The following is a 16306-nucleotide window of genomic DNA, read 5'->3' on the forward strand; positions in this document are numbered from 1 at the left end:
TATGGGGTTGTTCATCTGGTAAAAACCTCATTCTGTCACCTCTTCTTCTGAAGGAGCTTGCAATTTATCCCTCTTGTTGATGCACATATATACATGACTTAAATGGGTTGGTAGGCAGTCATTATCTTGAAGTGGCAGGTGGTAATTTCTGTATTAAAATTCTATGTAGCTTATTTGCTGTGCAGGATTGCAGCAGTCATAGGTACCTTGCCAGCAAGTTGGTTAGAGATGCCTTAGGCATCATCTTTCCCAATTTTAAAAAATTAATCACACGTAGTTTTCATATGAACTTAGAACAGGGAAGGGATGAAAATGAGACGGTTCTTGGGTTCTTGCAGCACAGTCTGCATGTTCTGTGTCCTTTTATGAGCCCAGTCTAGCCTCTCTCTGGCTCTGATGACCCATACCCTAAAAGGAGAATTCTTGTAATGAATCCACCTTCTCTAGGAAGGGTTTCTATTTCTCATAGAAAAGATACCAAAAAAATGTTGGAGTTGCTGAGCATTTGTGCTGACCTTGCCAGCACTGGAATCGCTTTAGTAATGTATGTCACAATGTTAACATAGCAAAGGTGGAGGCACTGTGTAGCAGAACTGCAGAGTATTTGCATAGTACAAAAAATGACAAACGACATAACCTAAGCCTGCAATAGTACTCAGCTGTTAGTGAATCTGTTTCTACACTAGGGATTTTGCTATTATTATTTGGGTTGACAAATTGATTTATTCTCCTTTCCCCTGCCAATGGGTGTAGTTGTAATGGCAAACCTTGTATAGACAGTATCCTCTTAGAAGAACAGGAATTCCTGTCAAAAGTATAGGAATCACAGCAGTCTAAAAAGCTAGTTTTGTACCTCTAAATATTGGTGGAGAGAAAGTTTTCCCATGTTACGAGGAAATCTTTGATTTAGGTCCATCAATAGAGCTGGGTAAGGAAGCATGTTGTACCATGTGGCTTTATTTTCTGTAGCATTGGGTCCAGCTGGTTTTCAAGAACTGACTGAGTCTTGTTGGTGTGTTTATACTACAGCTGAGAGAGATGCCTGCCATGTCAATGGGCTGGTGTGGACAGACAGTGGCACTGGAGTAAACCACAGCAGCATGAATACCTGGGATGAGAAGATACCTGCACGTGCCCATGTACAGAGTGGTCTGAGGAACTTCTGTTGTGTAGATTGGTTCACATTTGTAAATTAAAACCTAATCCCTGCCTTAAAGGGTTTGCAGCCTAAACCCTACTGAAATGCATGGGAGTCACTGGGTAGGCAATGGGACTTGTGATGTTAGCTGTGAATACAAGAAAATGGAGGTGGCGGGTGGTAAAAACAGAAGTCACAGGATTCTGCCATGGTCCACATGCTATATATTTTCCTCATTTTAAAAGCAGAGTGAAAAATTCCCTTTTGTTACTCACATGGGGGAATTTTTGAGAAAATTACCAAAATTCTATGTTAGAAAAGCTGACGTACTCTAAAATAAGCTGATTTTGCTGTTTATAATTCACTACTCTGTAAAGATTTTCTCATGAAACAGTGATACAACAAGCATAAGATTTTGATGAAAGTTATGAAAAAAGCAGTAGAAGCAAATTACATATTAATAGTGGGTATACTGAACCTAACAGACAAAGGAGAGTGGACTGCTTTTTATTTAAAACAAAACAAATTGCCTGATAATCATGTAAAAATAAAATGATCATTACCATCATCATATCTGTAGTTATGCGCTGAGATTAGTTGATGATTATTTCATTGATCACGATTCTGTAGTAAGTGTAGTTAAATCAGATAGATTCAGCCATGCATTTCTTTCTGCACTGCTGTGCTTCCCTTTTCTTTCATGCAACCTGTGTATTATGATAAATAAATTTACTGTGTTCTTGATTACTACTGCCAGCTGGATGAGTTACTTTTGCAGTGGAGGTGGTTTATATTATAAGGTTCAGCATTTTCTTGATGGTTCATGTCAGAGGTTTTTGTGCAGCCAATGCACATTTCTTTGAACAACTGGATGCAAGAAGTTGCACATGGACTGTCACCTCTGTTGCCCTCCAAGAGAACATGAAGCTAATTTTTTCTTCCTTTTAATTTGATTTCTCTGTTTTTCCAGAGTAACCTAAGTACCCAGAGTAATAGAGTTACCAATTTCAGCTGGCAACTAAGGACCGCGCAGGCACTCGCTCACTCCACACCCCCTGCCGCTGGTGGAATGGGAAGGAGAATGGGAAAAAGGTAAAACCTGTGGGTTGAGATAAGAACAGTTTAATAATTGACATAAAGTATAATAGTAATAACAATAATGAAATAGAGAGAGAGGAATAACACCCCAAACAAAGACAAGTGATGCACAGCACAGTTTTTCACTACCCACTGACCAATGTCCAGCCTGTCCCTGAGCAGTGATCAGTGGTTCCTGGCCCACTATCCCCACAACTCCCCCCAGTTCCTATACTGATCATGACATGCTGTGGTATGGAATATCTCTTTGTCTAGTTTGGGTCAGGTGTCCTGTCTTGGCTCCCTCCCAGCTTCTCGTGCCCCTCCTCACTGGCAGAGAAGGAGAGACTGAAAAGTCCTTGATCAGGGTAAGCACTACTGAGCAACAACTAAAAACATCTGTGTGTTATCAGCATTGTTCTCAGACTAAAGCCAAAACACAGCACTGTACCAGCTACTAGGAGGAAAATAAGCTCTCAGCCAAAACCAGGACAATATGCAAATGTTATTTGCTTCAAAATGAGGATCTGCAAACTTTAATCTATGAAATCTGTCCATACTTTTTTTTTTTTTTTTTTTTTTTTTTTAATTTTCCTGTTGGATATACATTGAAAAAGTTCATGATGGTAATCTGCTGGAGTGGTGCTTTTTATGTTTAGAAAAGTCTACCTCAATAAGCAGGAGTTGAAGATCTATGTGGGAACTGAATATCACTTAAATAGTTAATGCCTTAAACACAGCAAACAGGTATATCTTGAAGAGTATTATGTGCTCATTAAAGTCTGAAACATAGATAGACTCTCTGGTGACAGGTAATTGAACCAAGAATATATGAATTATAAGAAATGAAACAATTGTGGTGGGAAGAAATCCCACTTATTTTATTCTGACATCCTAATTACCCCATTTTTTGCACCCATGTCTGAGAGCAGTGTTGGCCCAAATCAAGTTCGTTTGCAAAAGGGCATGAGAAGAAGATATTACACTAAAGTAATACTCTGTTGGCTTGCAAGTACAGTGAAATCAATCTCTCACTGTACTAAAGTACCACTTTTTCCTATCTGCAGCTCAGCCAACTTTGTACTTCAAGAGTTTTACTAGAAAAAGTGGAATACTACTTGTTTGAGGTTCTCTAGGGGAATTAGTTTGAAATATTTAGGCACTACAAAGGTTTCTGACCTAAATGAATAGTGTAAGAGACTAAGAGGTCTCTTTTACCTTTGGGGATTTTTTTTCCCCACCAGGAGAAAGCTTAATGTAATAGTTACAACGTGCTATAGTCTATCTCTCGAAGGTCCCATGCAGAAATCTATCTTCCTCATCTTTGGCATTTAAATCTGACCACTACTTCCCGAGGAATTTAAAAGAGAAACGTTGAGATGTTCATAGTTTAAGTCCCTACAGATGTCAAATTGCTTTGTGAATGATGTATAACAATGTTAATGAAAAAAAAAGAAAATAAAAATCCTATGAGAGAAATTAGTGAAGATTAAGATTTGTTGGTTTGTTGGTTTTTTTTTAACATGTTTCCTTAAAGTTGTTGAAAAATACATCTTAGAAAACTGCCCTCTAAAGCGAGAAATTTAAAGAGCATAGTCTGTTTGTTGGGATTTTTGGGTGTGGTGTTTTGTTTTTGGGGTTTTTTATATTATTTATTTATTTATATGAGTCAGTGGTCTAAAACAAAAGAAAAACTTTCAAGGAAAATTAAAGAAAATGTTGGGTGGTGTTTGCTTGTTTGTTTGTTTTTATTTTTTCTCCAGACTTGAATTATGTCTGAAAAACTTATACAAATTCATGGTGGAGGTGTGTTCTGGCAATTAAAATAGTTGTAATTCAAATGCAGCTTTTGTGTCAAGGATATTGGAACTGCAGCTGTAGCCAACTCTGTGTGGCCTGCAGATGGATGGTGTTTGTTGGGGAACCTGGTTTGCCAGGCGTTGTAGAACTGCTGTGGTGGTGGCATTGAGCCACTAACAGCAGTTAGTGAGGTAACCAGAAATTACTTCTTTGTTGTGAAAATAAATGTTCCTAAAAGAGAAGGGTGAATAATACTGGCTCCATATTAGCCACAGACCTCTGGTCTCACTTTTTTCCACTGGAAAAAAACACCCCAACCTTTGTATCTTTTCCTTCCCTTAACTTTTAGTGGAGAGCACCAAGGGAACACATCCATTCAACATGGCAACACTTCAACATGAAGAAGTATACAGCTGTCCTAGGTTCAGGAACGTTGTAACAAACAGATCTCATCATTTTCCCAGGTTTGAATAGTTTAATCTGTTAGTTACAATGTTTATTTCTCCAGTTTTCTTGCCATACTCAGCTAACCTACTGTGTGCAAATAGTAATTCTAGAATTGGGCCAAAATGTGATATCATTAATGTTTTGGAGATGTAGATGAAGGTGAAAGCCGGCCAGCTGATGGGGTGAGGCTATGCAGTGTCCAAAAGCCTTAGTGGAGGTGTCATTCTGAAGGTTGCCTTTTAGTGTGGTTCACCCAAAGCATTTCTGTTTCTGTCTGCAATGGCTTTGGATACTAACCCAAAGGTGTTTTCCTGATTGAACAGGTTTTGTTGATGTATACATGGGGGACAGGAGAGAATGCAGAGATAAGCATGCAACAACTGAATTGTGTAAATGAACAGTTGTGACCCTGAGTTATTCCAGTGGTTCTGTGATTTAATACTCTCTGCTTCGAGTGAGATTTGCTACGCAGTCTGTATCATCAGTCTGTAGCACAGAATTTCATTGTGCTAGAAGCGTGTGTTAAATGACTTCCTGCTTCCTTTATGGGTTATTCCAAACAGGAGGAAATATATAGAATTGGAGGGGGAGAAGGGGGAGAAGAGGGTGGTTTATTGCAGGATAGAAAGAAAAGAGGATTAAAAATTGGAAAGAAAGAAACTGGCATTTGCTAGTTGGCTGTCCATGTTAATCCTCTTTAACACACACGTGACTTCAGCTGGAAAACCTCTCACATTTTTCAATCTGTTGTGGTGCAGCGAGCTTAGTGACAGTCATAAGAACCTTTAGAAATCTCTAAGCAGTTTGTAGCCTCTCTCAGTGTCACTCTGTAGGCTGGCAGACTGGTGCTGCTCAGAGATGTAGGACCAAATGATAAACACTAATGCTGTTTCTATATATTTAAAAAAGTTTGTACCATGAGTAGTGGTTCAAAATGACATGTCAGAAATTGATGTGTGGATTTTCATGCTGTTTTTGAAAAGAGACTTAAACAGATCTTGTAGTTTCAAAGTGGAATTTAATAATTTATAGTGTGTGTCATAAAAAACATACTTTGGAATTCCCAGATTTCTGTAGTTGAGCTAGTTGAGAGGACAAGTCCCAAAAGGACAAAGCATAGCATAATTATTAAGATTTCCCTCTTGAATGACCATAGAGGCAATAATAAAAAAAGATGTAGTGCAATAGATCATTTTCTCTCTTGCGTTGTCAAAGTTGGAGTAGGTTTACACGTTGTCATTTGCTGTACTTATCCAGATTAATTTTAGATGTCTCAAGGAGCTGGATTTTACTGCCATGTATGCCCAGAGCTGCAGACATGGTTATTTGAGTTGCTTTTTCTTTACTGGGAGGTATCTTAAATGGATTATCGGGAAATATGGGCTAACTGAGAACACTTCCACAAATAATTATGGCTTGTATGGCCTGACAGTATGGAGAAACTGTATGACAATGGTTTTAGACTTAAAAATAAAACTCTTACCTTTGACAATTTGGAAGAAAGGCCAAAAAGCTACAAGGGAAAGTAAGTTATCAGGCTTGGTTTTCTTTTTTTATTTCCCTCCCCCCTCCTCCCCCCGTTATTTTTTCTGTATTATCTAAGCATAAGAACTGAAAAGAACAGCTGACTGCCTGAAATGCTACTGTATGCTGAGCTCAAGCGGAGTTTCTCTCTTTGGTGGCATCATACTGGCTTTATTTTGCCTAAATTTTTAACAGAGTGATACTGCTGAACTTTACTGATGATTCCTTTCATGTGGTAAGAAATGAGATACGTAACTGTCTGGAAACACTAAACAAGTCATTATTTCACTCTTCACAGATCTCATCATTTACAAGAGCTTGGATTTTGCTCTAAGTGCTTCAGTTAGATTGGTTGCCCATAAACACTGTAAACCTACAGAAACTGAACGAAGGGTGAAACATGGGGAATATTTCTGAAGAGTTCTATTTTGCATGATGATTGTAGGATGAGATGTCATGAATATGTGTAAGGATGTAATTTGTCATGGTAAAGCATTATCCTTAAATCAAATTTTGATTAATTGATGCTGACAGACTCTTCTACTTACTTGATTTCCAGGTCCTAGATAGTATTAATGAGTGCAATGGCAATTTTATACGATGTTATATAAATATAAGTGTGTCAGTTATGATTTCCTGCACAACTTCTTCATTACCTCCAAAGGCCATCTGTAAAAGTCGCATGTGCATGTGAATTTAAAAGAAATTTATTTTTTCTTCATAAAATGGTGCAGCGAGAGTGATTAAAAAGCATCCTGGAAAGTAAGACATCATAAATAGAGGGAAAGCCTTTTGGGAATGCGACCCTGAGAAGGCTGGGAACCTGATCCGCAAATCCTACTGCCACGAAAATTCTGATGGCAGGTATTAAAATTCAGTGTGAATATTGAATTGTATTTCAAATTTTTTTTTTTTTTTAATGAAATAATAATAAAACAATATATGCCTGCACTTAGATAAACCTTCTGCTAGGTGATATTTGAAAAATAGAACTTATAAAGGGACAATATATGAAGGCAAGCAGTCAGGCAGGCTGCGGGAGTGGCTGTCAATTTATGCACACAACTGCATTTTCAACATAATTAGTTGTCTAATTGAGCATTATAATTTAACTGACACATTTAAACATGTAATTTATTTGAATGCATACTGCTTATAATCTATTTGTAATGTTTTGCTCTTCAGGATGGTGTCAGACTCTAGAAGATGAAAATATCCTTCTGATGAACACAAAAAGAACCAAGAAGAATATATTGAGGAGCCCTGAATACAAATAAATTTCCGTAATTTCAACTCAGGAGTATGGAAGCAGAAAAGCCATGCAGATGAAGTTAAATACTGAGTATAACTGTAAGCAGAATCTTAATTTTAAATACTAGAGATGTTGTACTGCACTTCATGTTATCAGGTTATCACACAAAGCTGACTAGTTTAGCTAACAGCTAGGTAGGAAGGAGATTTTGGTAAAAAACAGAGGTTTAAACTGCACATCTGTCTTGGCTGGAGGAAGGAAGCATCCTGTTTTTGACGTGATAGATATTGCCAAAAGGTCAATGTTTTTGCAGGGGCAAATTCTGAACCTGAAGCTGACAGACTACATTGCAAGGTGATCACTGAAATAGAGAGGGGTTTTTCTCTTCTGCACTGATTGTGCTGGAGTGGTGCTGGTGCCTGCCTGCCGTTTTAGCTGCTGTTTCTTGTCTTGCAGTCTTTACAGCAATGCCTCAGATATGTTTGGCTCTTTTCATCCCTAACAGGAACAAAGGCATGTAATCCCTAGGCTCTGTTAAAATACATACAGAGAGTAGCCTGTCAGCTGGTTGCAGAGAAAGGAGCCAGAAGTCCCTTTGTTCATGCTTGCATACTCCCTGGTGTGCCAAAATGTTCACTCTCTGGGCGATAGCTTAGCACCTGAGCATTTATTTTTTCAAGGAAAAAACCAAACTGATGCATATTTGGGTTTGTTCCCAGATTTTTTTTTCTTTTTCTTCTTCTTTTTTTTTTTTTTTTTTTTTTTTCCCCCCTCTTTTAGGCTTTATTTGCTGGACAGAATAGTTGCAGGTTTCCTTTTAACCCAGTAAACTTTTGTACTATTGCACCTCATTACATCTTTGGTGGTGCTGAGTTTTGAATCTGCTGCTTCAGATATAGAAACTGCCAACAGATATATGAAAATCCAGAATAGAGAGGCTGATGCATTCCTGCTTTTTAGCTTTGGAGTGACTTTTGCATGCTCTCACAATTTTCCCTTGTAAACTAAGTCAGTTATAGCTACAGTTATGGAATGCAAGAAAACTAATGCAAAATTTTACTGCCAAAATCGAGAAGAAAGCAACTTTTTCAAAACAGAGGCTGACACAATCCCTGGCTTTTCTCCCCACCTGGTTCTCTGCTCTCTGCCCTCCCAGGTCACTAATTATCAGAAGTGGAGAAGAAGTAAATGCAAGGCCATGCAAGAGGAAATAAAAATGCATGGGTATTTTACCCTAAGGAGTTGCAGCTTGGTTTCCAACAAGAGATACTGTGATTTCATGTCATCTGAGTTTATTATGCTCAGCGTAGCATAAGAGGTGATGGAAGAAGTTCTGCCCCTGGTGTATGTGAGGTGAGGAATTTTAGCTTCAGTTTTTTAGCCTAAGAGATTGAAAATCGCTTTTGTATTGTTTGTTTAAATCAGAAGAGAATGTATGAAGCAGATTATACGTTGGACTGTTTGAAGTGGAAAGATTTTCAAATTGAACAAGATGAATTCACTTATTAGGAGATCCTGAAGCTTACAGAGGTGATTTTTTTATATCTGGATAGATAAGGCTGGGGTATAATAAGCTCACAAGGTAAAATTAAAACAAGGCATGTAAAAAGGTCTCCCAAACCTTTGAGAGAATCGCCTGTCACTGTGGCTTGACTTTGCTGGTGCAAAGGTTCCCAAACACATGATTGCTTGTGTGTGCCATGCAGAAGACAAGAGGAAAGGGAACTCTTCCAGGAAAACTGGACTTCGTACCCTTTATAGGATGATGAAGGGAGAGTTAGGAAGATGGACAGTGGCTCAGAGCATTTTTTTCTCATTTCCAGTTCTCTGACAGAATAATTGTCAGGAGGTTGAATTTCTGTTTTGTTGCCCAGTGTGTTCAGAATAGCTTTTGTTGGGAGAAGCAATATTAGAAATATAATGTGAAATACATTCTGTAGCATAAAATTCTTTACTAGTTTGACCTTTCAAGACTTTGCACTGTACTTCGTGGTGATATCCTCCATCCTGAAGATTAAGGCTGTCCATATGAAGAGGAGAGACCATCAAAAAAAAAAAAAATCTCTGCTCTGCCTACAGGATCTGTTGGTATTCTTTAGTATTTTGTCTGTTAGCACCTCTTCTGTTCTTCCTTGATGATAAAGGAGCAATGAAGCCTCTCCCATTTGGAAGGGGAGGACTAGTGGAATTATTCCAAAATGACCTGTAATAGAGGAGTTCCTATTTTAATGATACTGCTTGTTCTTTCTGTGTTGTCTAGAGAACACCATAAATTCCTGTCTTTGTACCCTGAGTTGACTCTACACTTAATGGAAGTAGATGTGGCAGCCCCCAGACTAGCTAAAGAAATTTCTTAAATGCCAAAAGATAATCTGGTAACTGCTGTTTCCTCACTGAGGTTTCTGCTGGATTGTGCACTAGTGTGGATGCACAAGGCTGGCTCAACTGACTGGTTAAATCCTCCTCTAGTGTGTGAGGTTAGCATAGCCTAAGGGAGGATGACAGAAAAGTGGATTAAACTGCTTGGCTTGGTGGAGGCTTCCCTGAGCTATCTGGGATAATGATGGGTACTTGGATCAAAGAGTGAATTCTATGTTATTCCTGGATATTCACTGAGACTGAGCATTCATTTCCCCATTTTCCATTTTCCATTCACGGAAAAATAAGAGGAAATTCTGAATATCTCTACTTTAGTGTAGAATTTAGAGAGTGTGCTTGAAGTTGGAAAAAAGTGAGAAATAAAGATGGAAAATTAAGATAAAGCAACAACTAATGGCAACATGTTCCTCATGTACCATACTCATTACTGTTCTGTCTGAGGAGGCACCTTTATATCTGCGTTGTTTTCAGAAACCCAGTTTGCGATATGTTTCCTAGTTTCTCTGAAAGGGATTAATAAATTGAAGTTAATTATTAATAAATATACTGAGATGATTAGCATGATCTCTTTTCTTAAAGTATACTCCTGTCCAGATAAACATTTATTCCCATTTTTTGTTTAAATTAAGAATGAATAAAAGCCTGCATTGTATAACCAGAATAGATACTGATACAGGCCAAGTTTTCCCCAATTTAATTTCTGTGTTACTTTTGACCTATTCTCCTGTAAGTGTTCACATGATTTACAGTGCAGCATCTTTCTGTACTCCATCTTTGAGCCTGCTGTATGAAGAATGGGTACCTTTTACAGGGAGGTATTGTGCTACTTGAAAATGACCATAGTTAACTTCATGTACTGTTTTCACTCAAGTACAATTTGTACTTTCAATAAAGCTGATGGGTTACCCATCAAGCAATGGAGATATCTATGTACTCAGAGAAAGGTCCTTCCTGTGTGGGACAGGTTATGCAGTAGTCAGGATTTGATTTTGCTGTAAAGGCAGCTGACTATATAAATTTTCTACTGTATGTATTGGCTCCAAATTTCAGCAGTGTGCGAGTGAGAGAGGAGTGTGGGAGTCTTTTGTCCTGCTGAAACCCTCTCTGCCACCCTTCCTACAGTGAGGGGCCTGAACCCTCTGGAAAAGTGTGAGCGATATTGACTATATCAATTTATTTTAAAGCAGGAGTCCTCAAAGTGTGCTCTTATAGAGTCCTCTCAACTCTCCTCCTTGAAGTGCAAGCAAGATACTAACAAAGAAGAATAAAGCACTGTAGTTAGTGTCCATTTTGTTGTAAAAGAGCCTCTGATAGAAGTGGAGGTGTTTGTTAAAAAAGCTTTCTCTCTTAACCTTTGGACTAGATTAAATGTGGGAGGGCTAGGAAAAGACTAGAATTGGTGCATTATACACAGAAGGCATTGAGCTGTTGGCTGTTTGTAAGCTTATGTGTGAAACATGAATTTAAAATGTACTTAGAAATCCATGCCACTACTTTTTGTTGTCTTGGAGACATGATTTCTGATGCTCTGGATAACCTGTACCCTTCTGCAAAGGTAGTGAAGGGGAAGAGGGCAGATTTCTGACATGGTAGCTGTTTTGTCAAAAGTATAAATTCTAGAGTAGACAAGGCAGAATTATTCTCATGATGCCCACGCACTGCACACATCTGCTGTACATTGGCTTCATAATCTTCTTACCAAAAAGTCACAAAACCATGATAAAATTGATATGCTTGAATAAACAGCATCCCTGAAGAATCTATTGTGAATGTGGAAAAGAGGGACTTCGCTTTCAAAGAAGAAACAGGCTGACCTCAGCACTAAGATGTTCCTCTCTATTGAAATCTGGGAATAATATACGGAGCTGCACTAGTATGAACTACTGAAGCACCTTGGCGGCACTCCAAATGAATGCCCTTTCTGATGGAGTTTTTAATACTTTGAGAAGACATAGTATGCACATTTAGATGCCAATAAAGTGATTCCCTGTAGGACCCATAGGCTGCATTTCAATGCTAATTTACAATGACAGTGTGAATGATTGACCACCAATCACCACTGAAGCATTTCTGCACACACGTGCTTTTGCTTTTCTGCAATTTAATCCCTTCTTGTGGTAAACTCTGTCACCACTTCAACCCCTAATTGAGATGCTTCTGTCCATCCGTCTCAGTGCATGTTTTGTGCCATTGCCGCTGACACTAAAGCAGCCGTAACCACCTGGCAGTTTATTGACTGGAACCTGACCTTGTTGCATTCGTGACCTGAAAGAGGTCACAGCCAAGAAATGTTTGGTCTCCAGACAAAAAACTACATTAAATGAACCAAAAGAGAAATCCACAGATGAAACTATTGCTACATCTGGCATTTGAGAGAGGAATGAGAATTAAATGGGAACTAAAAATCCTATTCCAATTATTCTTCGGGTAGTATTCTTCGAGTGTAGTTTTCTGTTTCAGAAAAATCAAACAACTTTGAGTGTGTTTTCCATCTAGTCTAGGTTATATGCAAAAGGAGGGGAATGAGCTTGCTAAACCTGACAGGAAAGAAGGGTGACCTCTGTTAAGGGTGACAATAAGGAACTGGATTTTAGACTAAGACAAGTGATCTGAAAGATTTCCCCATAAAGTGGTCAGTAAATTAATCCTTTGTTTAAGTTCTTGAAATTCTCCTTTCTAAGATTTTGGATAGCTTATTTCAGTAATAGAATTCAGTGTCTGAATCTGTCTGTCGCACCTGTGATTTGGGATAAGTATCATTAACTCTCTTTAAAAAAGAAATATTTGTTTTATAGTGGAAAAACATGATTCGCATAAAGTACAGCACCTGGCCAAATAGAGGAGTGAGGGAAATGCTCCAAGATCCTGTTTCTTGTGCACATGGTGTTGTGTGAATTGTATGAAAAATACAATAAAAGTGAATAGGGAGTAACTAAATAACCAGACCTGAATTTGATAATCTAGGTAGCTGTTGTATGATTCCTTCACATTACAAGCTTTTTATCTAGTGCGAGGAATTCTCATCAGGAAAATTGAGAAGGGAGCTATGAAAGAAAGCATTCTTGGTGTTAATTCTGTCTCTATCTTGGTTTGGTTTGTTTTTTTTTTTTTAGAAATCCTAATTTTTTTCTGATGTGCTGATTAATTCTGTTCACATGCCCAGCCTAGCCTGAGACAGCTCAAGTAAAATCCTGATTCCCTGAAGCTGACAGCAATCTTGCCATTGTGCCAGGTATCTGGCACATGCAGTTTTGGTGGAAATTTACCCTGAGGTCTTGATTTCTTGAAAGCTGTGGGGTACCTCAGTGTTTGCATCCAAAAACTGAGGAACAGTAACATAGTGACTCTGGAAATTGTTGTCTCATTCTGCTGATGAGAAATGCAAACACGGAAAACTCAAGAATAATATTTATGTACAGCATTGCTTAGGTTATAATTGCATATATCCTGAACAAGAAAAATGAGGTGGTATAAAACACAGTCATGTTTTCACATACACAGGGCTTCAGTAAGAATTGGCTTCTCACATGTGGAGCTTTCTTGTGTGGTACCAGGCGCTAAATAATTGTTGTCCACTTAAAAAAAAATAATTAAAATGTCACATCATTCAACAGAAATCATGATGCTTTTTGGAATAAAACTCTAATAGTGAGAAAAAGAGGAGGTATTTCTGAATTTTTTTATTTTTATTTTTTTTTTCCCCAGCTGAAAATTGACTGGCAGCTATCAGCAAATCGGAGACAGGGAAACTTTCAGAAGTATTTGCCTTCTAAACTGCTATCATTGTCTGCAGTCTTCTTTGAACCAGATTTCTATTTGCTGACTGCATAGGCATTTTGTTGGAAGCTTTTTACAGAAAATACAAAAACTAACATTTGAATTGCTTTTGGATTTCTTACAGGATTTTGTCTTATTTTGAAAGCCTCTGAGCTGGGATGTGTATTTCATTCCTTTTTCTTTTTCTTTTTCTTTTTCTTTTTTTTTTTTTTTTTTTGTTCTAAATGTCTTCTTTGTCTCTAGCACAAAGTGGAATGCAAAATAATTAAGTAAGTAATTTTTGAGTCTGACTACAAAATAACACTTTCCCCCCCCCAACATTCTCAGCAATTCCATTTTTAACTAAAGTTTTGGCCTGTAGTAGAGACAATAACAAATTGTTTTAATCTTCTTAAAGTTCTAGGTTTACATTATAACTTAGAAACCTAGTCCCAGTCTACAGAGATTTTTGTAAACTTCATGATGTTACTATTCTCACTTAATTCTTGATGACACCTTAATTCTTAAATTGCTTACAGATTTTTCTTTTTTTTTTCCTTAATGCTAGTTAAACTCTTTCTCAAAACTACTAAAGGAGCAGAAAATTCCCAGTCAGAACTTTTCAATGTTAGATTATCTATGTGAGGCAAATACTTTTAAGTATTTTTGCCCTCCTTTGACATTTGAAACCAGACTACTGCCTTCTCACAGGGCTGCTTTCTGAGTCTCACAAACAGCTCGGCATTATACAGAGAAGACTCAGCTCAGTTTCCCAACAACATTTTCATGCCATGCTACCCACACAAAAGAGTCTGGGGCTTTCCTCGCCTCTTCAGTGTTGATACACTTCCTTTTTTTTTATTCCTGAGTCTCCAGTCACTGTGGCAATGTGTGGCCTGAAGGCTTGGCTTGTGACTCTTTGGATTTGCTCGATGCAATAAGCTGATACGCAAATGCCTGGAAGGATTGTCAAGGTATGCTCACTACACCTAGAAATTATGGAGTTTTTGTGGGCTTGAGAAGTGGAAACTCAAGTCCAGGCTTGAATTTCAGGTGCTTCACTTTGCTCTGTGTGTGCTGTAGTGTTCCCAGAAAGGGGAATGCTCGGAGTGTGTGTGTTTCGCAGCACTCCCCAGGGGAAATATCAGAACTGTAGCTTCTTTGGAATCAGAGATACAGCTGTGTCCCAGGTATGTGGCACAAGCTCTACTAGTGTGGAAAACGGGGGTGCCCCCATGTCAGACATGTTCAGCCTGTGAAACACTGTAGTATCATTGTTTCCCTGTGATGCTTGAGTGTTTCATTTGCTGGAGTAGTGCAGCGCAGGTTCCCAAAAGTTATGCTATATACAACGTGAGAGGTCCCAACAGCACAGCCATTCCTGGTTGTCGGAGCCCTCTGATGGCAGCAGGCAACCAGCATTGATGGGGAGCTGATCCTTTCAGCTAGTGGTTTAGCTGTTTGCTAAGAGTGTAAGAGTAGGAAGACTTGCGGCTGGTAAGAGTTTCAGTTGAAACTGTAAGTGGATAGTTCAGGGCTGATGGTGAGATTCAAAATGGAACCATTTCACAGTGATGATCTCAGTTACGTTTTAAAATGTTTGGGAGAAAATGTCTATGGATTTGGAAAAAAAAACAAACCACCAGCTAGAGAGAAACAATAAAAAGTTGTGCACAATGCTAGCTGCCATTAAAGGCTGAATGTTTCTTTTCAGAGCATTGGTTTTATTGAGAAACATTGCTTCAAATAATTTCATCAGTCCAGAGAAAATTGCTCCTTAGGTCTTTTTCTTCTGTTTTCAGAGTGGATTTTTATGGAAGAACAGGGCTGTTCTGAGTCTTGGACAAGTTAAGCCCTTTGCTTTCAGAGGAGCTCTCTGAAAAGACACTGAGCATTGTATGTTGCAGTTGCATAGTGATACCCAGTCCTTACTTTGTGATAAGTAATTCAAATGAAAGTGGCTGGTGGGCTGCAAATAACCAGAACAGATTATTGTGAGTGTGCTGTATAATGGGGGGCAGCAAACAGTGATGGCCCTTTTCCAGTTTTGTGCCCTCCTTGGGAATAGACTCAACTGATAGAGAATTCTATAAATTTCCAGAATACAACAAATAATCCCCCAGCACCACATAAATATTCCCTATCCTGGCTGGAATTAAAGCTTGAACTCCAAGAAGAAAAAGTGCTCTTATTTTTTTGTTTATTCATAGGGGATAGTGTTGAGAAGCAGTATAACAACAGTACTCACCAGGAAGGCAACAAATAGCATGATCACTAACAAGCTGCCAGTATTTAGGAAAAAGAACTTTCTGCATTCAGCTTTCCTTAGTTCCCACTTTAGAAAATTCACTGGGATTTTCACATGGTCCTAAGATTTGCATGTGTGTTATCCCTATACCACAGAAGAAGCAAGCACCCTTTTCCCTGCATGGGAGAGCATTAATAGCTATGTCCAATGGGAAAACATGCATTCTTCTGGCGAGCGGTTAAATGAGATTTGAAAACCATTATACTGTCCAGTGTTTTTACTGAATAGCTGGATTACTGGGAGCTGCCTCAGATCATCTGGGAGGTTACTGAGCTTTTGGTTTGATCTTGGACCCATCTTCCTGTGTAGGGTAAGCATTAGTTAAGAATGATTAAAGTATTAGATATTTTAAGATGTCATGTGTTTCTTCATTAAACAGCCTTTGAAAATTAAAACAGAATTCACCAGCCCAAGCGGAGTTCTGTGGTTAATGCTTTTTTCCTGTTTTGATTTCATCTAGTTATTCCCTTCAGGCATTTATAATCTTATTGGGGGGCAGCCTATTAAATGTACTACAAGGGGAAAACAATTCTGCATAGCACACTACCTACTTGTGGCTTTGCTCATAACTGCTGCTGTGAAAACTGGCTTGGTTTGGACTCTGGCATGACCAGAGGAGGTCCTG

The 16306-nt window shown here is 38.5% G+C and overlaps 1 protein-coding gene across 5 annotated transcripts in view; it reads left to right on the plus strand.

The window, feature by feature from the left end:
* Positions 1-16306, plus strand: part of SLC7A11 (solute carrier family 7 member 11) — a 94536-nt gene that overhangs the window by 17362 nt on the left and 60868 nt on the right. For 3 of the 5 annotated variants that reach the window (XM_030492887.1, XM_030492886.1, XM_030492888.1), the window contains 3 exons: positions 1030-2230; positions 4365-4479; positions 8395-8591. In XM_030492887.1, the coding sequence (XP_030348747.1) occupies positions 8560-8591 (32 nt within the window). In that variant the 5' untranslated portion in view covers positions 1030-2230; positions 4365-4479; positions 8395-8559. Of the gene's footprint in view, positions 1-1029; positions 2231-4364; positions 4480-8394; positions 8592-16306 lie in introns of those variants that run through there. The other 2 variants (XM_030492889.1, XM_030492890.1) reach the window with 2 other exon arrangements.

The sequence above is a fragment of the Strigops habroptila genome, chromosome 7, assembly GCF_004027225.2.
Source record: "Strigops habroptila isolate Jane chromosome 7, bStrHab1.2.pri, whole genome shotgun sequence".
Taxonomy (NCBI): Eukaryota; Metazoa; Chordata; class Aves; order Psittaciformes; family Psittacidae; genus Strigops; species Strigops habroptila.